Source organism: Phocoena sinus, chromosome 5, assembly GCF_008692025.1.
Source record: "Phocoena sinus isolate mPhoSin1 chromosome 5, mPhoSin1.pri, whole genome shotgun sequence".
NCBI lineage: Eukaryota > Metazoa > Chordata > Mammalia > Artiodactyla > Phocoenidae > Phocoena > Phocoena sinus.
The window spans coordinates 119,761,710-119,785,670 of NC_045767.1; the positions used below are offsets into that span (position 1 = coordinate 119,761,710).

The window sequence follows — 23,961 nt, forward strand, 5'->3', positions numbered from 1 at the left end:
TTGTTTATTAAATATGATTCTAAATCGTATTCCAACAAGTCAAGCAGGGCTTTTCAAAGAGTACCATTCCCTATATACACTACCAAATGTAAAATAGATAGCTAGTGGGAAGCAGCCGCATAGCACAGGGAGGTCAGCTCGGTGCTGTGTGACCACCTAGAGGGGTGGGATAGGGAGGGTGGGAGGGAGGGAGACGCAAGAGGGAGGGGATATGGGGATATATGTATATGTATAGTTGTTTCACTTTGTTATACAGCAGAAACTAACACACCATTGTAAAGCAATTATACTCCAATAAAGATGTTAAAAAAAAAAAAAAAAAGTACCATTCCCCACACCCATCTTAGTTTTCTCGCCCAGAGTGCTGTACTCTTAGATGAGTATCCTGGCTATTTTAGAGCCCAAGTGGTGAGAGCCACAGGACAGGAGAAGGAGATTGTGCCACTCAACCTTACTGACACATTATTTTCCTTGAGAGGGTGTTTCAGTTGCAGGACCCAATAACTTTGATCAATTCTCATTTCTAGCCAGCATGCATACAATACTTTTCTCTCTTCGCCCCTTTAAAACAACCCTTGTTTGCAAAAGTCCTGACTTACCTGTCCCCATTCTCGTCCTGCACTGCAGTGAGATGGCGCTGGACAGCCAGCAGCATCTTCACATCTCCTGTCACTGCGTAGTCAAAAAGGGCATTGGCATGCTGCTTGGCAAGCTGCACAGCCTTCTCCAGAAAGAGGTTATCTGCAAGGCAGTGGATCACAATCACAGTTGAGTTTCACTATACCTGCTCTACAGGAATGCCATGCTTGAGGCCAAGACTGTCGGCATCAGTGTTCTGATACCCTGAGACACATCGACTTAGTGGAAAATGCTCCTTTTGGGGCTTTTGGGTTGTGTTCACTAGAAAAAGCACAGCTGGACATTGGCTCACTGACAAATATAGAGGCTGACCTCAAATAAATCTGTCTACAGTTTGTTCGGGGAAAAGAAATTCAGAAGTTTCTGTTATCTTAAGGGGAACAATCAATCTCCAAATAATGTTAACTGGGTTTTGCCACAATTGTAAATAAGCTCTTGGTGAAATAATCCTTCATGGGAGTCTTGAACGACTCTCGTTAGGCAAAAAGTGTCAAAAATCAGTCTCTGCCGCAGAGATACAGACTCTCCGAGAGCCACTGGTGTTTTTGTAAACTTTGCCTCCTGAAGGTCAATGGGAGGAAAACTGTGGCTTGCAGGTCAAATCCTGTGTGTGGCCTGTTTTTATACGGCCCCCTAGCTAAGCATGGTTTGTACATTTTTGAAGGGGTGTTAAAAAAAGAATATGCAATAGAAACCATATGTAGCCCACAACTCTACATATTTATTATCTTTCTCTTACAGAAAAAGTCTTCCAGGCATAATCTAGGATGACCTAGACCCATGACACATACTCTAATAGGTTCTGGTTCCAAATATGCACTGTCCCTCCTAATCCTAATTCGTCAAAGAAGGCATCAGGATAAAGGGAAAAGTCCTTATTTTCAGGCGAAATTCCACTTCAGTATGACAGTCGAGAGAAGGGAGACTGTCAAAGTTATGCAAACTGCTCTCCCTTATCTGTGGTGGAAATGATTTAGGTTCTCTCTCGTGATACCCTAAAACTGCATGACGACGACTGGAGAAGCATATGTAAATTTATGTACTTTATATTCAAAGGTAACACTGGGACAGTGGAAATCCCAGTGTGAATAAAATAACCTGGCACATGCTTTTCAAAAGGCACACAGGGCTCTGAAGAGCACGCTGAACTAGATGTTGATGCATCGCCTTGAGGTCAACAGAAAATAAACCTGTCTTCTGGAAATAGGTTGTCCACCTAGAACTGACCCACGCCCTCACCAAGCAGTACAGTGCAGTCCTCTGTGTGCTCACTCACCCTGGGAGCTGTGCTCCTCCTCCTTTACTCCTACTGAGTACGCCAGATCAGCCTCAGTGCCCCGCCTGCAGGACTCTTTATCTTGCTTGGTGGTCTCTGCTGCCTGCCCGGAGAGATTTATGGCCTCTCTGTCATCACTCTTGTCATAACCTTCAGGGTCATTTTTAGATGGGGTGTCTATGGTTCCTAAGATAAAAGCAAAAATTCAGCTTTTCTTCCTCAGTGAAATCTATTAATTAAGTTATAATTCACTGTTTCAGCAAAGGTCAGATAAAGGTAGAAGGCAGGGTTACTGCAAAGGGAAAAGAAAAACAACAATTTAAAATTCCTTTTAAAATGGTCATAAGTAAAACGTTTTGGAGCTATTCTAAAGTCACTTTCAAAAAACTTTTTTTAAATTGAGGTATAACATTGTAATAATTTCAGGTGTACAATATAATGACTCAGTCCTTGTACAAACTGCAAAATGATCACCACAGTAAGTCCAGTTAACATCCATCAGCATATATAGTTACAAGTTCTTTTTTCTTGTGATGAAAACTTATTTAAGACCTTAAAATTTTTTTTTTTTACATTTCTAAAAATGTACACCTCATTCTGTTTATCTGTAAAGGAGAAAAATGAAATAAAGCTCTTCTAGGAATTGCAAGGAAGTGGAATTTTTAAAGTTCTTGAAAACAGAGCAGCTATTTTTTTCCCTAATGCTCAAGCAGGTTGTGAAGATGTGATCTCAATTCACATTCTTTGGTGTGGGAGCTATCCAGTGCACTGTTTCTGATCACAATCTTTCAGGTCCTACTATGCTACCTGACAGCTACTATGAGAACACCGAGATTTTACAGGCAGACCTGGTTCAAATCCTGGTTCTGCCACTAACAGATATGTACCTTCAGTGAGTGAATGATCACTTCTGAACCTTGGTGTGCTCTGTCTGTAAAATGAAGATACTAATATTTTCCTTACAGAGGAATCATAAAGATTACAGTTAAAACATGTAAAAGCACCTGACGTAAAACAGGTGTTGAAATACATGAGAAGACCTTGTTGTATTATTTCTTCAATGAGTACACTAAAATGGACATGTAATAGAAGTATGAACACATCATGTGACAACTGCTAATTAGGGGATACATTTTTTTTTGTTGTAAATTTATTTTTATTTATTTATTTTTGGCTGCACTGGGTCTTCGTTGTTGTGCGCGGGCTTTCTCTAGTTGTGGCGAGCAGGGGCTACTCATTGTGGTGCGTGGGCTTCTCATTGTGGTGGCTTCTCTTGTTGCGGAGCATGGGCTCTAGGCATGTGGGCTTCAGCAGTCGTGGCACGTGGGCTCAGTAGTTGTGGCTCACGGGCTTAGCTGCTCTGCGGCCTGTGGGATCTTCCCAGGCCAGGGCTTGAACCCGTGTCCCCTGCATTGGCAGGTGATTCTTAACCACTGTGCCACCAGGGAAGCCCCCAGGGGGATACATTTGATGAGAAAAGACCATCCCTCTAAACCTCTAAGTGTCTTCAAAAGTGTAGTATTTAAGAAAAAAGAGAGAAAACAGCTAAGTTTGGTGACTTTTTTATGTTTGAATAGTCAACTCTCTCTATATCCCTATTTAATGTTCTTTTCTTTCCCCTGTTCATGCCACGTACAAAGTAAATGTATAAATTTAAATATAGTATCAGGAATAGAATCTATACTCTCCACAGGAAATAAGAATTTTTTGGAAAAGAAGTATCTTCTTAATTTACCGGCATTCATCAATTTTTTTTCAAGATAATGTGGTGAGTAATGATTAAAAAAACAAACTTTTTGGCTTTAATTAATTTTTAAATAATTTTTTTCGTTCTTTTCTCAGTACTAAAAAAAAAGAAAAGTGTTACTTACCATGCTTCATCCCAGCATTAGATTTAGTGGTTCCAGGGTGGAAGGTAATTCCACCATATGTAGGAAATCCATAGTGTGGGAAGCCATACCCTGAAATGGCGAAACAAATGAAACCTCGTGATGATTTTTTAAATGAAAAGGAACTCAGCAAACGTTAGTGTCCCTCTCTCTGGTGAGAACAGGCTTTGGTGGGCCCGACACGGTCCTTCTGTTGAGACTTAGTGATAAGGCACATCACCAGGGGTCCTGGGACGATCAGAATTCGACTCTGGCCAGGTTACATTTTTGGCAACCCAGGCAGAGCCCAGGCTCTGGGCAGCGTGGAGGAGCTCATGCTGGAGAAAGTCTCCCACTCCTGCATGGAGGGGAGAGGGTAATGGTGAGTGGCTGCCACCCAGACTCAGACTTGCTGACACAGAAGACAGTAAAGTAACCCCTGGAGGGAAAAACTGAACAAAACAAAATACAGAAACATATACTGGTTCCTCAAGAGAAACATGCCCCCACTGGTTACTCTCATGCGTTTCTGCTGGAAGCACAAGCTGGTAAAACTCTGGGAAGCAGTGAGTGTTAGTTGTCATACTCTCTGACATAGTAATTTCACTTCAGAGAATCTAATTTACAAAAATTATCTGGAATAAAAGAAAAGCAATGTGGATAGAGGAGTTCAGTGCAAACATTTTAGATAAGAAACAGGAAATAATCTTCAAGTAAGTTATACTACGGTTTGTTCATTTGATGAATTATTACAAGTCATTAAAATGATGCTTAAAAATGATGCTTATGTAAAATTTCTATTACCATCGGGAAATGTTTATGTTAAACCGTTAGGAAAAAGCAGCATACATGACTCTATACACAATCATGATAATAAATAGGTCATACGAGTAAATGGATTAAAACTATGCAAAATAAGGATCACAGCTGTGCTTGGAGAAATGTATAAATATGTATTATGATGTATGTACCTGCCAAAAAACAATAGTTAATCTTTGATGGCAGGATTTTATGTATCTACAACATAGTGCAAATATAATATGAAACCTTTCCAATGTTTCCAAAGAATACCAAGACAACTGTACCAAAAAAAAAAAAAAAAAAAAAAGGAGGGGGGAATATACCAAAATGTTAAGAGGTATCCTTTGGGTAACTGGCCTTCGTGACTTTTTTCCTTCTTACAGTTTTTGGTATTAATCTATCTACATATTATAAGATGAACATGCATTTCTTTGGAAAAAAGTTTGCTGGGAAATTTTAAGTAATGTAATATATCATGTTCAGTAATGTCACAACACTCAACCCACAGACAAGGAAATCTAGGAGAAGAAAATCTGCCCTTTCAGATGTGAAAGAACAGGCTTGGTTCGTACCTGGGCCGGTACTACCAGCACCACCGCCTCCACCGCTGCTGCCGAACATGCCTCCACCTCCAGCTCCCGCCCCACTGCCGCCACCGAAACTATCTGAGAAATTGGGCATGAGCTTCTGCCGTTTCCTCTGCACTTCCTCTTTATCTGTATTTAAAGGAAGAGAAACCAGAGGAGAAAAGATTGATTCAGCTCCACTACTAGCCACAGAAAGAATACTGATTCTGATGGTATTTTTAAACATCTTAAAGGGAAATAGAAAGCACCCAAGGAGGAAGAGATGCCAAATGTCAAGAAGCATTATATTTATTCCAATAAGCACAAAGACCAAGAACCAGCCTCAGAGGGACCACAGAACAGTACACACCCAAATTCTCTCTGCCATTGTTTCTTAAGTCCCCCGTGTCATTCAAGTTAGTGAGAGACTAGACTGCCCATCAAAGATGAAGAGACTGAAAATACTGAATGAGAACAACATTACTGAGCATTTTCACTTGGTCATACAAAGCAACTGTTACTAATCAGCTAACATTTATTATGCGTCTACAATGACCTAAGTGCTGAGGATAAAGAGAAGTATGACATCATGTCTTTGCTGTCAAGAACCCTCCAATATAATTTTAAGGTTGTAGGGGAAAGACTTAGAGACAAAGCACTAAAATGCTACATCTGTTAAATCCATGGTGCCAACTAGGGTTCCAGGAGTTCAAGGAAGGACTTCTAGGGAGTCTCTGTGGGCTGGAAAATTCAGGAAAAGGCTTCCCAGAATCAACTGTGTATCAGGAGAGGGCAAAGGGAGGATGTTCTGGGAAGGGGATGTAGAGGGAAAGTAACGAAGGAACCAATGTGCACTGCGTGCTTATGAGAACAGCAGTGGATCAGCTTAGCTGAAGTGAAAGTTTAGTATGAGGAATTCTTGAGAAATGGGGCTGATTGGGACCACATTGCCAAGCACCTGGATTATGAACCTAAGGGATTTAATTTACAGGCAGGAGAGCCATGGAACGTTTTTGAACTGGGGAATGCCATGCATATGGTGGTATTTTAGAAAGATTCATCTGTCACTGGTGCATAGGATAAAATAAAGAGTCAAAGTGAGAGGCAGAGACAGTGCAGACATTAGGTGTTGGAGGCTGTTCCTTGGTGGTCACCACAATAATAAAAATGCGTGCATCCCAGAAAGACAATAAAAGATGGATCTGTAGTCATTGGTAACTCGAGAGTCTAAGACTCATGCAAGTCTAAGACCACTACTTGACTAAAATACAGTGATGCCCTCTGAGATTTTTGATTGGCCAAGTCTAGATACTACTGAGACTTTCCCCCCTCATTCCTCATGTGGTTGCTCTGTTTTTCTTTTGCTTCTCTCCAGCTCCACTGCCCCTGTGAGTTCTGCCAGTGCCTTTGTGGTCTATTGTTCCTTTCTTGTTTCTTCTTTCTGTTTCCCTTTCTTTCCCTTCTCTGATTTTCCCACCCTATATATTTTTTCTCCCTTCTCTCTTCTGAAATAAAGCACTGAAAGAAGTTTTTGGTTTTTGTTTAAATTAAATCAACAGTCAATATGGTATTCTTTTTTTCAATCAGCAGCCCAATACTTGACAACTGTCCTACTTCTGATTCTTCACATCAGTTCTGGTCACTGTTTATGTTCAGAAAAATCTTCACTTATTTCTAATTCTGTCGTCATTTCAGTCATCTCAGGGCTAGAAAGAATGCTGTTGTGTACTGATTATCTCGTGATCATCTAAGTGCAGTTGAAAGTTAAGCAGGGGAAAGTAGGGTAGCAAAGTACCTTAAAAAATAATCTTTTAAAAACGGATCCTGTCCAGACTCGCTAGGAAGAAAAAAGCCAGCATGGGTCAACTCTGAAGAAAACATGCTTCCACCAGAAAGGGGTGACCTCGAAGTGGAGAAACTTGAGCAATTTCCTTATCAAAGGTTTTGGACAGATAAAGTTTCTCCATCAGTTGTATCATAACTAAGTCACAATTATTACTTATCCTATAAACTGTTGATCTCACATGGGATATTAGTTCATCAGAAATATGAAATACAAGAGCAAGGCAGACAACACATTCACCTTTAGAAATAAATGTTATCTACTGACACGCTTTCTAGCAAAGAGATCATTTGGTATTTGCTATGTACTCCTTTTGACTTATAAAACAGGGACATTCACTGGTTATATTTCATTGTAAAATGGGAATTTTTAAGACTCAATTTAAAAATATTAACTATCCTACAGCCATTAAGATGTTAATAACAAGAAACTGATATAGAAAATTGCATGTGACAAGCTTTTTTTTTTTTTTAAATAGAAGAACCTACAGTCTGAATTTCCATGGAATTGAACATGGGGATTTTCACCCTGGGTTTACTTACCCTTGTGGTCTGCTTTTGACAGTGGAGCATGGGATGTACTATGAAACATCAACCTATTCTAAAAGGGACCTAAGTGGCCACTCACTACAAGTTCTCCTTTTACAGAAGAGGAAACCGAAGCTAGGATGTTGAGGGACTTGTATGAGGTCAGGGCTCAGTGACGAACAGATACAAGGTCTAATGAGCATTCCATTATATTAGGTCACCATTTCGGGGGAAACACTCCAACATATCTTTGCTTCCTTTAATAATTGATGATTTAAGATAACAGCTTAGTTCACAAATGTCGATAAAACTTTTAGCCTCTACCACCTTATGCCGTGCATGTGCCTTAAAAGTATCTCATTCTCACTTTCTGGGTTGTAGTTTGCCAGTAAACACGCCAGCATTTATCCTGAGCATACCTTTCATAATCTACAGATTATGATTCTGTTTCTCCCTAATCTCCATCTTTTCAGACTGAAAAGTCATTATGGTCTTTCTTTGCTTTTGTATAACAGTTCCTCAACCCTCTTCTTCCCTTGCCAACCATCCCTCTCCTGATTATTTTGATTGTCTTCCTGGACCCAACCATCTCCATGACGTTTTTATGAGACACAACGTCAATGACCATAAAGGATGCAGAGTTCGGGGCTGCATGATTCTGTACAACAAAAGGAATATGATCTATATTGCTTTGTCTAATGTCTTAATTGGTGGCCCCCAACAAGTTACTAGTCTTTCGGGTGAGGATGGCAACTTGGTTGGTCAAACAATAACTTAGCTCTCAGATATTTAACAAGCATCTACTACGTGACCTACGTTGTCCGAGATGTAGCAATAAATATGAAAGACCAAATAGGTGACCTAAAGAACACAGGTAGGAGAAGACAATAGACACATAAATTAATAGGTAAGATAATTTTACATGTTGATAAAAATAAGTGAAGAATATAAAATGAAGCAATGAGTTCAGGAGTGACTGCAGGGGCTGGGGGCAGTGGAAGGTATATTCAAGGACTTCTGAGAAAGGAGCATAATGATTCCTCGGGTTGTATGGTTTAGATTGATCTTCACATAGCGACTCGGATGCTAAATGACCTGCTACTTTTCTGGCCAGTCACACGTGCCTGGTGCGATCATTTGTCCTGGTGATTATTTCAACTTGGGATTTTATAATCCAGAAGGTTCTCTAGACTAAGGTAATTTGTTATCTTCAATAAAATTGTTCTAATCTCACAACAACTCAACCACAATACATGTTGGCCATTCCTTCTGTGGAGCTCAACTACAAACTCTTATTTTTCCAGATGGTTTTCTACATTGTTCTTATAGATGGAGCTTTTAGTCAATGATAACATGGAAGGTAAGTGCCTCACGCATAAAGGTGAGATTTTGAACTTTCAGGAGACCCCATTCTCTAACTCCAGCCCTGGATAGCTCCTACCATAAGAGGGTAGCAAAGAAAGTAATAGTCTGAATGTGTCCCTGCTGTATCAGACTCTTTTCAGGCACCGATACCACTGGGAAAGGGACACAGGCAGCCTAGAAACCAAGCTCAGCTTTGAGTATTTCTAGGCTTACACATGTGTAGGTAATCTGGGTTTCCTTTTTTTTTATCTGATTCTCTGTGTTAGAAAAATTGACATTATTTTGAACATGCATTTTAGGAGAAGAAATCTTTTTTTTTTTTTTTCCCTCAGAAAGTGCAAAACAATTTTGTGTTTCTCTTCTGGGTCTACTTTTAACGAAGGATGCTTAATCCAAAGCAGTGATTTTCAAACTTCACGCCGACGGCCCGTTCGGAAGCCCTCAGGCAGTTCCTGGGCAGGGAGGGAAGTGAGGAGAGGTAAGCTTCCTTCCTGGACTAGCCAAGTGGGCGGACTTGCCACCTCCACTTCAAGCCTCTCCGGTTTATATACTGGGATTTCGCACGAAATGTCACGTGGAGAGAAAAAAAAGGATCCTGTGCTGACAGTGTTTTCAAAGCACCAGTAACGGAATGCACTATACATCTGACCCATCAGTGGAGGGGCTACAAGCTCAGAGAAGAAACAAGAAATCACAGAACCATTTTCTAAATGCTGCTGCCACAACATGAATTCTAGGAAAAGAAAGCCCTCCTCAAAGATCCCCCATCACATGTTGCTATCACAGGATTAGCAGCCGTGTGGATCGTTGCTGCGGCACCTTTGTGGGTTCCAGCCTCAGCCAGGACCTGGGCGCCCTGTCCCTCCCCAGTCTCACTTCCCTCTAGTCCAGGGGTTTCTAATTATGTTTGTGCCACGGCCTCTTTTGCAGTCTAGTGAAGTCTACGGATCTCTTCTTAGAATCACAGGTTTTAGTATGTAAAATTCAAAATAGGATTACAAAAAAAACTAATTGTTTTAAAGTACACTTCTAGCCATGGAGCCCCATAGGGGTGAGTGGACTCCAGGTTAACAAATAACCTTTGAGGCCTGTTACCCTCATTCCGAGAGGAGTCTCAGTGTGAATTTCCCACCCTGCCCTCTCTTGAGTTCCAGTCCTGCCTTTTGAATGGCCTGTTAGGAATCTGCCACAGGAACCTAAAATGCAACATGCTTTAAACTGAACTCTGTCTTTGCCCACCCAGATCTACTTTTGCTCCTTTGACTCTTCATCAGTTCAACCACATCACAGCCTTCCCAGGCTGGGATTCCTAGAAACGTCTAGGACTCCTGATTTTCTCTTTTCACCCCCTACCCCAACCAGCACCTGGGTCCTCTTGACACCATCCCTGCACTGCCTCCTGAATCCACCTTCTCCTTTCACTCCACTGCATTAAGACCTTCACTAACTTCACCATTTCTCACTTGGATTCTTGCATTCCTCCTCTGACTCATCACTGTCTGCCACCCAGATAGTCTCCACAGTGTCTACAGAGAGGATCAGAGGCATCATTCCAAATCCAAACTGGCCTGGTCATTCCCCTTTCCAGAGTCAATGCAAAACTCTTTAGGTGCCAATCACAGCCCCACAGAGCCTGGCCCCGGCCTTCCTCACCTGCTGTGGCCTCCAGGAGTGCATCTCAGTGCTCAAAATGCTCACTCTTCCCTGAATAAACACTAGCTGTTTTAGCTCCTCACGTTTCCTAAGTCTAGGAAAGCCTTTCCTTCTCTGTTGCACACTCAACTACTGAAATACATCGCCAATTTTCAGGACCCTGAAGAAGCCTCCTTCTTGGTGGCTTCTTCAGAATCCAAGGTTCGTTCTCCTTGCATTCTTCTACGTTATTGTGGACGCCTCACTTCTGGAACTTACCAGAGTAATAATTCGCACTGTAACAACTGAAGGAGACTTGCGATCCCCCCTTCTCGGCGTGTCCTTTGTGAGGAAGAGAATGCTGCCTTATTCATTTTCATAGCTCCGCAGTGCACGGTGCCTGAGGCCAGTTGACAGAGTGGCTGATTCTCCTACACAACAAGCCTTATCTTTTCATCTCAACTACCTGAACCCTGAGGTAGTCAATAAATGATAGATTCTCAAATTCAAAGAGAAATTTTCAAATGTCTAAATCTCATATAAAACTCAATGGAAATAACATTATTTTAAAAGGCTAGACTTAATTCTATGACCCCCAAATCATATATTACTTCTTTCTTCTCTAAAAAGAAGCACCATGGACCCAGAAACCAGTTACTAGGAAGCTGTTCAAAGGAGGAGACTACCTGATCTTTTCTAATCAGACCATCCTCTCGTTGCAACAAGCACAAGTGTTTAAACAACCAAGTTACCTTTAATTTCAGGATAGTAGAGAAAAGGTTTTGGTTCACTGGTTTCCAAATCAGATTTCCTCCGAAGCTGGACGAACACAGAGGCTGGTTTTGTAATGTTGACATCTTTATACTTTGGAGTTTTGAAGACGATGGCAAACTGCAGGATACAAAGATCCAAATGTTGGAGTAGGACTACATTTCTTTTCCAGCAACGCTACTCATTAAACACATTCTTTATGCCCAACGTTTAGACACAAGGTACTAAAAAGTATACAACACCTTAGAGAAACTTACAACCTTAGAATTCTATACCCATACATTTTTACTAAATTGCCAATGTGAAACTGAAATATAAGATTATGCCAATGTATTGCAAAACTTCATTAGTTCACTCGTCTAAAATTTCAAATGTCTTTCAGTATAAATAATCACGTGAATAAAATATGTTGCATACATCTTCTCCGTTTCCAAATTAGCCTTAAAATCCTCCAAGGTTATTTACAGCAATATCAGAAAGGCTAGTCATGGAAAGAGAGAGTGAGGAAGGTGGTACTACTACCAGCCTGCCTGCCAGCCAATGAAGACAAAAAACTAAACCCTGTAAGAGAGACATCATGACAGGGTCAGTGTATTGTGAGGTGAGGATGGCCAAGGCTCTAGGCATACACAGGGCATTCGGTAACACCCATAAGACAGCCTCCTCATTGATATCTGGCAGTGCCAGAATAGTCAGGCATTTTCACAGTTCTTAGCTAGATTTTTTTTTTACTTGATCCACAAAATTAATAAGTTCAAGCTAACAGTTATGTACAGAACCTTCCACCAAACAAAAAAAAAGGATATAATTATTTTCAAGTACACATGGAACATTTTAAAAAAACTGATCATAGAGTCACAGAGAAAGACAAAAAAATTTCAAAGAACTTATATCTAAGACCACCTTCTATGACCACAATATAATGTTGAAATCATCAACCAAACATCTTTTAAATGTTTGGAAACTTAAAAATGGACTCCTGGACAAAAAATTTGAAAGAAAATCATGATAGAAATGATAAAATAAGAACCGAGCAATAATAAAAGTATTATGCTATCAAAATGTGATCTCAGCTTATAGCTTTAATGCATTTGTAACAAAACTTATTTTTTTCATTAAACTATGCTTGGGGCCGAATCACTGGTGCTGAGGGGCCCACTGCTTTGAGCAGCCACGCAGTGTCAGCATTTAACACCCCACCTCAAAGATGTTTTTGCTGGATTTTTTGACTATGTAATATATTCACATGGATCAAGCTTCGTAAATATAAAAAGGTATACAATGGTGCACACTGAAAATTCTCCTTGCCATTCCTGTCCCTCCCTGTTCTGTTGTATTCTTCCAGAGTTTCTTTATGTGTATGTAAACATAAACATAGAATCTTTTTTATATACACTTTGCTTTATATCTATCTTTTAAATAATTTTAATGTTGTATCTTTGAGACTTTTCCATATTAGTCCATAGAGTACTCATTCTTTTTAATAACTGCACAATATTCCATCACATAGATACACCATAATTTATTTAACTGGCCACTTACTGATAGACATTTGGATTGTTTCCAATTTTTTGTGAAAACTGTATTCCTCAATCATTCAGTGTAATCATTAAGATGAGGATTCAGCATTTTCATCTCTTAGTCCTATACTCCATTGTCACCAGGAGATCTTGATTTATCATGATGACATCAGCCTCAACTAGAAGACTCCTCCTTTCAACACTTTTCATTAGAATACCCTTTTAACAGGTCTCCGCATATTACACTGGTAGCACATTGTTATGGACTAACTGTGTTCCCCCAAAATTCGTATGTTGAAGCCCTAACAGTGTGGCTGTATTTGGAGACAGAGCTTTTACAGGAAGAATTAAGGTTAAATGAGGTCATAAGGGCAAGGCCCTGATTGGTTAGGATTACTGTTTTTTAAAGAAGAGCAGAGAGCTTACTCTCTCTCTGCCCTGTTAGGACACAACAAGAAGGTAGGTGCCTGTCTGCAAGCCAGGAAGAGAGCCCTCACAAGGAACTGACACTGTCAGACCTTGATCTGGGACTTCTAGTCTCCAGAACCATGAGCTACAAATTTCTTTTGTTTCATCCACCCAGTCTATGATATTTTGTTATGGAAGCCTGAACAGATGAATACAACACTTAAAACATTTCTACTAAAGGACCTAAGGGCCACTGCCTTGTGGCTAGGTGATCAGACACCCAAATGAAATGCCTTGCAAGGTCTAATACAGCCTTGCCCATAATTCTATGGTAGGTAACTTTTCTGGAACACCTGCCAGTCACAGTGCTCTTTTATGAAAGTTAAATAAATATTTATGATTTTTCCTTGTTTTACATACGGAAACTAGTGAATTTCAATAAGGCAGAAAATGTAGAATCATCTTCATCGCCATCATCATCCACTTACTTGTCTATGAACATCTGTGGGGGAAAAATCTCCGAATCCTTCCCAGATTCCACCATTTTCCTCCTCCTCGTAAAATCGAATCTGGATATCATCTGCGAACAGTCACGTCCAGATGTATAATTTCACATAGTATAATAATATTCAAAAACATGAAAAATAAGCTGGTTCAAGATTCTACCTATAAATACTACGTACTTAACCTTTTTCAAAAGTAATTAATATAAAATACACTTGTGAATTATTTAAAATTTTTAGTGAAAATTTTCTATTAGTTACCATAGTAATGGGCCCCAAGATTCATTTACAATGACAGAATACTAGATTTACCTATTCAATCTGAGTTTTCTCTTAATCAGTCTTTTCCACTTCTTCATCCCTAAACCAATTCACTCCTGAGAAACACGAAGGATAGTGAGGAATATCAGAATCCCAAAAGGTGGTTCACTTGATACAGATTCACATAATAATATTTAACTAATATAAAGTTTACTATATGGCAGACACTGTTCTGAGGGATTTTATATGTATACATTAGCTGATTTAACCCTCACAACAACTTTGTGATGCAGGTCTACTATTAATATCCTCGTTCTGCAGAAGAGAAACTGGAGGTCAGAGAGGTTAAGTAACTTAACTAAGGTTGAAAAGCTGGTAAATGGAGAGGCCAGGATTTGAACACAGTGAAGTTTCAGATTCCAGGCTCTTACACATTCTACTATGCTACCTCCCTATAATATTTTATTAGTCCATACTGAGAAACTGCTAAATATATCATGTTGGTCTAGTCCCTTCAGGTTAAATTAGAACATCTAAATTTCAAACTTCAGTCATGGGTTCTACTCCTGCAGAAATATGACAATATAACTCAGGTTGGCATCTCCCTGGCTTCACTTCCTATTTCATAGGAAGGTGTACACTATTGACTTGCAAAAGCTAAATTTATATTTCTATTTACATAGAATTTTAGGAATATTAGGGTTGGATAAGACATACTATATACTGGTTAATACCTCTGCCTTCAGGTAGGACTACCCTGGACCTAGTTATTCAGATTCTTTAAGCTAGGTTCAAGACTTCTCTTAATAAGCCATTCCAATGTAATGATAATGATTAAGAGTCACATTTACAAATAAAGGCACTCAGATTGTGTTTACTCATAGTATGCACAACCAGAAATCTGGAAATGCATATTACTTGGATACAATGGGTTGAAAAAATACTGATACCAAAACCTGCAGAGAAAGTGTAAACATTTTTGGGATACAGATATATATTCATACCTTTACCTTAAAATCTTATCTCATTTTTTCTGACTTTTTATCTCAGAGCATTTAGCCTCAAAGGAGAATTTTCTTTGTTTTAAGCCATAGTCCTTTTAATAGGGGCTACATTTCCAGCTATGCAGTTGCTTACTTTGAAAATGCTCATTCTTGTAGTGAGTATATCTTTCTTTCTTTTCTTTTTAGTGAAGAAACTACAATTATTTTTGTTGAAAAATGTGAAAGTGAAATATTATATTTTTTGCATTATTTATTAACATCTTTATTGGAGTATAATTGCTTTACAATGGTGTGTTAGTTTCTGCTGTATAACAAAGTGAATCAGCTATACGTATACATATATCCCCAAATCCCCTCCCTCTTGCATCTCCCTCCCACTCTCCCTACCCCACCCCTCTAGGTGGTCACAAAGCACCAAGGTGATCTCCCTGTGCTATGCAGCTGCTTCCCACTAGCTATCTACTTTACATATGGTAGTGTATATATGTCCATGACACTCTCTCACTTCGTCCCAGCTTACCTTTCCCCCTCCCCGTGTCCTCAAGTCCATTGTCTACATCTGTGTCTTTATTCCTGTCCTGCCCCTAGGTCCATGAGAACCAGTGTTTTTTTTTTTTTAGATTCCATATATATGTGTTAGCATATGGTGTTTGTTTTTCTCTTTCTGACTTACTTCACTCTGAATGACAGATTCTAGGTCCAACCACCTCACTACAAAGAGTTCAATTTCATTTCTTTTTATGGCTGAGTAATATTTTATTGTATATATGTGCCACATCTCCTTTATCCATTCATCTGTCGATGGACACTTAGGTTGCTTCCATGTCCTGGCTACTGTAAATAGTGCTGCAATGAACATTGTGGTACATGACTCTTTTTGAATTATGGTTTCCTCAAGGTATATGCCCAGTAGTGGGACTGCTGGGTCATATGGTAGTTCTATTTGTAGTTTTTAAGGAACCTCCATATTGTTCTCCATAGTGGCTGTATCAATTTACATTCCCACCAACAGTGTAAGAGGGTTCCCTTTTCTCCACACTCTCTCCAGCATTTATTGTTTGTAGATTTTTTGATGATGGCTATTCTGACCAGTGTGAGGTGATACCTCATTGTAGTTTTGATCTGCATTTCTCTGATGGTAAGTGATGCTGAGCATCCTTTCATGTGTTTCTTGGAAATCTGTATATCTTCTTTGCAGAAATGTCTTTTTAGGTCTTCTGTCCATTTTTGGATTGGGCTGTTTATTTTTTTGATATTGAGCTGCTTGTAAATTTTGGAGATTTATCCTTTCCCAGTTGCTCCGTTTGCAAATATTTTCTCCCATTCTGAGGGCTGTCTTTTCATCTTGTTTGTGGTTTCCTTTGCTGTGAAAAAGCTTGTAAGTTTCATTATGTCCCATTTGTTTATTTTTGTTTTTATTTCCATTTCTCTAGGAGGTGGGTCAAAAAGGATCTTGTTGTGATTTATGTCAAAGAGTGTTCTGCCTATGTTTCCCGCTTTATAATGTCTGGCCTTAACATTTAGGTCTTAATCCATTTTGAGTTTGTTGTGGTACACAGTGTTAGGGAGTATTCTAATTTCATTCTTTTACATGTAGCTGTCCAGTTTCCCCAGCACCACTTATTGAAGAGACTGTCTTTTCTCCATTGTATATTCTTGCTTCCTTTATCAAAGATAAGGTGACTATATGTGTGTGGGTTTATCTCTGGGCTTGCTATCCTGTTCCATTGATCTATATTTCTATTTTTGTGCCACTACCATACTATCTTGATTACTGTAGCTTTGTAATATAGTCTGAAGTCAGGGAGCCTGATTCCTCTAGCTCTGTTTTTCTTTCTCAAGATTGCTTTGGCTATTTGGGGTCTTCTGTGTTTCCATACAAATTGTGAATTTTTTTGTTCTAGTTCTGTGAAAAATACCATTGGTAGTTTGATACGGATTGCACTGAATCTGTAGATTGCTTTGGGTAGTATAGTTATTTTCACAATGTTCATTCTTCCAATCCAAGAACATAGTATATCTCTCCATCTGTTTGTCATCTTTAATTTCTTTCATTAGTGTCTTATAGTTTTCTGTACACAGGTCTTTTGTCTTCTTAGGTAGGTTTATTCCTGGGTATTTTATTCTTTTTGTTGCAGTGGTAAATGGGAGTGTTTCCTTGATTTCTCTTTCAGATTTTCATCATTAGTGTATAGGAATGCAAGAGATTTCTGTGCATTAATTTTGTAACCAGCTACTTTACCAAATTCATTCATTAGCTCTAGTAGTTTTCTGGTAGCATCTTCAGGATTCTCTATGTATAGTATCATGTCATCTGCAAACAGTGATGGTTCTCCTTCTTCTTTTCCAATTTGAATTCATTTCTTTTTCTTCTCTGACTGCTGTGGCTAAAACTTCCAAAACTGTGTTGAATAACAGCAGTGAGAGTGGGCAACCTTGCCTTGCTCCTGATCTTAGTGGAAATGGTTTCAGTTTTTCACCATGGAGAATGATGTTGGCTGTGGATTTCTCATATACGGCCTTCATTACGTCGAGGTAGGTTCCCTCTATGCCTACTTTCTGGAGAGTTTTTATCATAAATAGGTGTTGAATTTTGTCAAAAGCTTTTTCTGAATCTATTGAGATAATCATATGGTTTTCATCTTTCAATTTGTTAATATGGTGTATCACACTGATTGACTTCTGTATATTGAAGAATCCTTGCATTCCTGGGACAAACCCCACTTGATCATGGTGTATGATCCTTTTAATGTGCTGTTGGATTCTGTTTAGTAGTATTTTGTTGAGGATTTTTGCATCTATGTTCATCGGTGATATTGGCCTGTAGTTTTCTTTTATTGCGACATCTTTGTCCGGTTTTGGTATCAGGGTGATGGTGGCCTCGTAAAATGAGTTGGGGAGTATTCCTCCCTCTGCTATATTTTGGAAGAGTTTGAGAAGGATAGGTGTTAGCTCTTCTCTAAATATTTGATAGAATTCGCCTGTGAAGCCATCTGGTCCTGGGCTTTTGTTTGTTGGAAGATTTTTAATCACAGTTTCAATTTCAGTGCTTGTGATTGGTCTGTTTATATTTTCTATTTCTTCCTGGTTCAGTCTTGGAAGGTTGTGCTTTTCTAAGAATTAATGCATTTCTTCCAGACTGTCCATTTTATTGTCATATAGTTGCTTGGAGTAATCTCTCATGATCCTTTGTATTTCTGCAGTGTCTGTTGTTACTTCTCCTTTTTCATTTCTAATTCTGTTGATCTGAGTCTTCTCCTTTTTCTTGATGAGTCTGGCTAATGGTTTATCAATTTTGTTTATTGTCCCAAAGAACCAGCTTTTAGTTTTATAGATCTTTGCTATTGTTTCCTTCATTTCTTCTTCATTTATTTCTGATCTGATCTTTATGATTTCTTTCCCTCTGCTAACTTCATGTTTTTTCGGTTCTTCTTTCTCTAATTGCTTTAGGTGTAAGGTTAGGTTGTTTATTTGAGATGCTTCTTGTTTCTTGAGGTAGGATTGTATTGCTATAAACTTCCCTCTTAGAACTGCTTTTGCTGCATCCCATAGGTTTTGGGTCGTCGTGTTTTCATTGCCATTTGTTTCTAGGTATTTTCTGATTTCTCTTTGATTTCTTCAGTAATCTCTTGGTTATTTAGTAGAGTATTGTTTAGCCTCTATGTGTTTTAGAGATTTTTAGAGATTTTTTTCCTGTAATTGATATCTAGTCTCACAGTGTTGTGGTTGGAAATGATACTTGATACGATTTCAATTTTCTTAAGTTTACCAGTGCTTGATTTGTGACCCAAGATATGATCTCTCCTGGAGAATGTTCCGTGAGCACTTGAGAAGAAAGTGCGTTCTGTTGTTTTTGGATGGAATGTCCTATAAATATCAATTAAGTCCATCTTGTTTAACGTGTCCTTTAAAGCTTGTGTTTCCTTATTTATTTTCATTTTGGATGATCTGTGCATTGCTGAAAGTGGGGTGTTAAAGTCCCCAACCATTATTGTGTTACTGCCGATTTCCCCTTTTACGGGCATTAGCATTTGCCTTATGTTATTGAGGTGCTCCTATGTTGGGTATATAAATATTTACAACTGTTATATCTTCTTTTTGGATGGATGCCTTGATCATTATGTAGTTCCCTTCTTTGTCTCTTGTTTTAAAGTCTATTTTGTCTGATACGAAAACTGCTACTCCAGCTTTGTTTTGATTTCCATTTGCATGGAATATCTTTTTTCATCCCCTCACTTTCAGTTTGTATGTGTCCCTAGGTCTGAAGTGGGTCTCTTGTAGACAGCATATATATGGGTCTTGTTTTTGTATCCATTTAGCAAACCTGTGACTTTTTTTTTTTTTTTTTTTTTTGGCGGTATGCAGGCCTCTCACTGTTGTGGCCTCTCCCGTTGTGGAGCACAGGCTCCAGACGCGCAGGCTCAGCGGCCATGGCCCACGGGCCCAGCCGCTCGACGGCATGTGGGATCTTCCCGGACTGGGGCATGAACCCGTGTCCCCTGCATTGGCAGGTGGACTCTCAACCACTGTGCCACCAGGGGAAGCCCAAGCCTGTGTCTTTTGGTTGGAGCATTTAATCCATTCACATTTAAAGTAATTATCAATATGTATGTTCCTATTACCATTTTCTAAATTGTTTTGGGTTTATTTTTATAGCTGTTTTCCTTTTCTTGTGATTCCTGCCTAGAGAAGTTCCTTTAGCATTTGTTGTAAAGCTGGTTTGGTGGTGCTGAATTCTCTTAACTTTTGCTTATCTGTAAAGGTTTTAATGTCTTCACTGAATCTGAATGAGATCCTTGCTGGGTAGAGCAATCTTGGTTGTAAGTTTTTCCCTTTCATCACTTTAAATATGTCCTGCCACCCCTTCTGGCTTGCAGAGTTTCTGCTGAAAGATCAGCTGTTAACCTTATGGGGATTCCCTTGTATGTTATTTCTTTCTTTTCCCTTGCTGCTTTTAATATTTTTTCTTTGTATTTTTGACAGTTTGTGTAATGTGTCTTGGCATGTTTCTCCTTGGATTTATCCTGTATGTGACTCTCTGCACTTCCTGGACTTGCGTGGCTATTTCCTTTCCCATGTTAGGGAAGTTTTCAACTATAATCTCTTCAAATATTTTCTCAGTCCCTTTCTTTTTCTCTTCTTCTTCTGGAACTCCTATAATTTGAATGTTGGTACGTTTAATGTTGTCCCAGAGGTCTCTGAGGCTGTCCTCAATTCTTTTCATTCTTTTTTCTTTATTCTGCTATGCAGTAGTTATTTCCACTATTTTATCTTCCAGGTCACTTATCCGTTCTTCTGCCTCAGTTATTCTGATATTGATTCCTTCTAGAGAATTTTTAATTTCATGTATTGTGTTGTTCATCGTTTGTTTGCTCTTTAGTTCTTCTAGGTCCTTGTTAAATGTTTCTTGCATTTTCTCTATTCTATTTCCAAGATTTTAGATCATTTTTACTATCATTACTCTGAATTCTTTTTCAGGTAGACTGCCTACGTCCTCTTCATTTGTTTGGTGTGGTGGGTTTTTACCTTGCTCCTTCATCTGCTCCCTATTCCTCTGTCTTCTCATTTTGTTTAACTTACTGTGTTTGGGGTCTCCTTTTCACAGGCTGCAGGTTCGTAGTTCCCATTGTTTTTGGTGTCTTCCCCCAGTGGGTGAGGTTGGTTCAGTGGCTTGCATAGGCTTCCTGGTGGAGGGGACCGGTGCCTGTGTTCTGGCGGGTGGGGCTGGATCTTGTCTTTCTGGTGGGCAGGACCACGTCCAGTGGTGTGTTTTGGGGGGTCTGTGAACTTAGTATGATTTCAGGCAGCTTCTCTAATGGATGGGGTTGTGTTCCTTTCTTGCTGGTTGATTGGCATTGGGCATCCAGCACTGGAGCTTGCTGGTCGTTGAGTGGAGCTGGGTCTTAGCGGTGAGACAGAGGTCTCTGGGAGAGCCCTCGCCGATTGATATTACATGGGGCCGGGAGGTCTCTGGTGGTCCAATGTGCTGGAGTCAGCTCTCCCACCTCAGAGGCTCAGGCTTGACACCCGGCCGGAGCACCAAGACGCTGTGAGCCACACAGCAGTGAATGTGGCGGTCTCAGTTATGAAGTCTGATTACAAGGGTCTTCAGTAGCTGCTCAGCTAGAACAGGCTGACTCGGGAGCACTTTGTCTACGAGGTTGTCTCCAGCAGCCCGTGGCTGAAAGAGTAGGTCTTCGCATGTGCTGCCGGAATCTTGAACATTTATATAGAGGTCTTCGCTGAGTTCGGTCACGGATTTGGTACAGGTGGTCTTAAGAACACCTTACTCTCTCAAGGCTGTGCGCATGAAACAGCTCCTACACCTGAGGATCTACAAGCTGCAGAAAGACGAGACTGCCCGGGGCCACGTGCAAGCCGTGATTCTTGCCACGTGCCCTGCTGCTGCCGTCGTGGAAGTGAGTGTATCTTTATTATACTATACCTTCTATCATTTTATTTAAAAAATGAGTGAAACTTGAGAAAATAACACAATCTCCTTCAGCTTTTGCTGACTTATCAATCTTGTGCTATATTTAATGAGAGATAAATGCCAAGAACCTTTCTGAAAGTGAAAATTATGAGAGGAGTATGCTCTGAGAATTTCCCTATAGTCCTTATTCTCTTTCTTTTTCTTAAATGACATCATAGTGTCATGTGAAGATATCCAGAGAAGCTCTCTGTGTTGCAATGAAGCATGGTAAGATAAACAAAATAAACAATTTTACACTATGTAAAACATTTATTCTGTGTGTGTGTGTGTGTGTGTGTGTGTGTGTGTGTGAAGCATGGGCTATTACTCATTTATTTAAAGTTCAGATACCAAAATTTAAAGTATAAAACCCCTGAAACATCACTGATTCCAATGGTCACTGTTTTCTTATTTATATTTACTTCTGTTGAAAATTTTAAAATGAATTAGTTGGGTTAACAAAATAACATGAACAACTTAAATTTGGAAGAGACGAAATGTATAAATTTTTAAAAGGAGTTCTATGGCAAGGAGGGATATTACTAGGCCCACTGACAAAAAGTGACTCAGAAACACACTCAGAATTATACTTCACATCTGGAGATCAGAGCATATATTTACCTTTCTGAACCTTGTCACAGAGAAGATAAATCTCTTCCCCTCCAGTTACGCATCCAGCTGTCCTGTCCATCCTTACTATTTTCAAGTTGGAGGCATTGGGGGCTTCTGTCCACAGGAGAAAAACAACAAACTTCATTATTTATCCTCAGCTTCACATGCTAACCTCCTATGAGGGACCTTAAAGAAAGTTTAAATAGATGCTTTCACTCATACTGCTTTAACAAGGATATAAATAAAACAAAAATGCCTTCTGAAACCCTCAGAGCACTTCTTGGGCATGGCTCATTCATTATCACCAAAACGGGACCTTAAAGAAAGTTTAAATAGATGCTTTCACTCATACTGCTTTAACAAGGATATAAATAAAACAAAAATGCCTTCTGAAACCCTCAGAGCACTTCTTGGGCATGGCTCATTCATTATCACCAAAACAGATGAGACACAAAGGAGCAGTATTTGTTTCTCCCACTAACACAGTAAGAGAGATTAATAGAGAAAGAGAAAGAAATTTTCTGATGTTTCAGGAAGTTCCAAGCTAATGGATGTGTGGAATTTCAATAAGGTCAAGACTTTAACCCCAAACTTATGTGCATGATACCATTTACAAGAGTCCTAGAAATTTAGGAGAAGCACAGTTTTCTAAAACTATTTATTAATTTTTATTCTGCAGAAAAGAAAAATGAAGATGTTATATTTCTTTTCCCCAAACAAAATTAGAATTCTGTGTGGTTAAGGGGTAAAAGTTTTGTGTGGTAATAGTATAAGGCTTCCCTTTTTTTTTTTGGCTCCAACAGCTGCATTTTAAAGTGATCTTTGGTATGCGAGTCTACATCAGTTTATAAAGCTTTCACTTCCCTTCGAACATGTTTAAATTAGAGAAATCAGTTAGTTGTTGTACTTGGGGCATGGCGTTCTCTACCTAGACCCAACTCTATAACCTTTCAAGGAGCCTAAATACTGCCCTTGTAGACTTTTTGGAAATATCTGTTTAATAAATCCCATGCATACCAAATTAGAAATTTGCATGGTAAATGCTGAAGACCTCTGTAAAACTCTTTCAAAAACTCCAGGAACTATAGACTGAAATAGAATTTTGAAGCTACGAAATATCTGTACTGCTCACTTAGTTAACCTGACGTTCCTAACTTGATAAAGCTATAACATGCAAGAATGAAACTGGATAAGAGTTGTCTTTTATTAACTTCTCTTCAGAGCCCCAACTGAGATACTTTTCTCATCTAAGAGCACCAACAATATATCCTCGTAGTAAGGAATTCATAAATAATAAGAGATTTGGCATTGCACGTAGAAGACTACAACGGTGATCTGAGGAAGATTTATTGAGCACCTCACAGTATTTCACGTTTAATCTCAACATCAAATTTTAAGCTAAATTTCAGTATTCTCATTTTGTAAGACGATAAATATGAGGCCCCCAGTGATTAAGTTACTTGCCCCAGGAATCAGAGCTAGTCATAACTGCCGGGGCCGGGCTGGAAGTCTGTTCTTGACTTTACAGCAAGCCGCCTCCTGTCAGAAGTCAGGTACTCACTGCTATCATAGATGGCGTCCGATACCACGGGTTCCAGGCGCCTCGTGAAGCTGCCGGTGCTGTCTGGAAGGAAAGCTGTAAACATAAGCCGCACCACGCTGAGGTCCATCTCCTTTGTCTGCTGAAGAGCTGCCTGGCGGATGATCTCCTTTTCCCGATCTAGGACCAGACAACATGCGGTATTCATGCCCAGGGAAAGAGTAAAGCATGAACGTTTTAGATAGGATGCTTTTATAAAGCCCAAATAAAGAACATCAACTTAAAATAAAAGTCTATTTTTTTTCTTTTGAAATTCTTCATATTGCTAATACAATTTTAAGAATTATCTATTT

The 23,961-nt window shown here is 39.4% G+C and overlaps 1 protein-coding gene across 5 annotated transcripts in view; it reads right to left on the minus strand.

The window, feature by feature from the left end:
- The window catches only part of NFKB1 (nuclear factor kappa B subunit 1), a 122,536-nt gene that overhangs the window by 20,418 nt on the left and 78,157 nt on the right, over positions 1–23,961 (minus strand). For all 5 annotated transcript variants that reach the window (XM_032632649.1, XM_032632648.1, XM_032632652.1 and 2 more), the window contains 8 exons: positions 23,630–23,788; positions 22,078–22,182; positions 13,705–13,796; positions 11,270–11,408; positions 5,157–5,300; positions 3,787–3,876; positions 1,916–2,101; positions 600–741 (listed from right to left, as the gene is read on the minus strand). In XM_032632649.1, the coding sequence (XP_032488540.1) occupies positions 600–741; positions 1,916–2,101; positions 3,787–3,876; positions 5,157–5,300; positions 11,270–11,408; positions 13,705–13,796; positions 22,078–22,182; positions 23,630–23,788 (1,057 nt within the window). The remainder of the gene's footprint in view (positions 1–599; positions 742–1,915; positions 2,102–3,786; positions 3,877–5,156; positions 5,301–11,269; positions 11,409–13,704; positions 13,797–22,077; positions 22,183–23,629; positions 23,789–23,961) is intronic.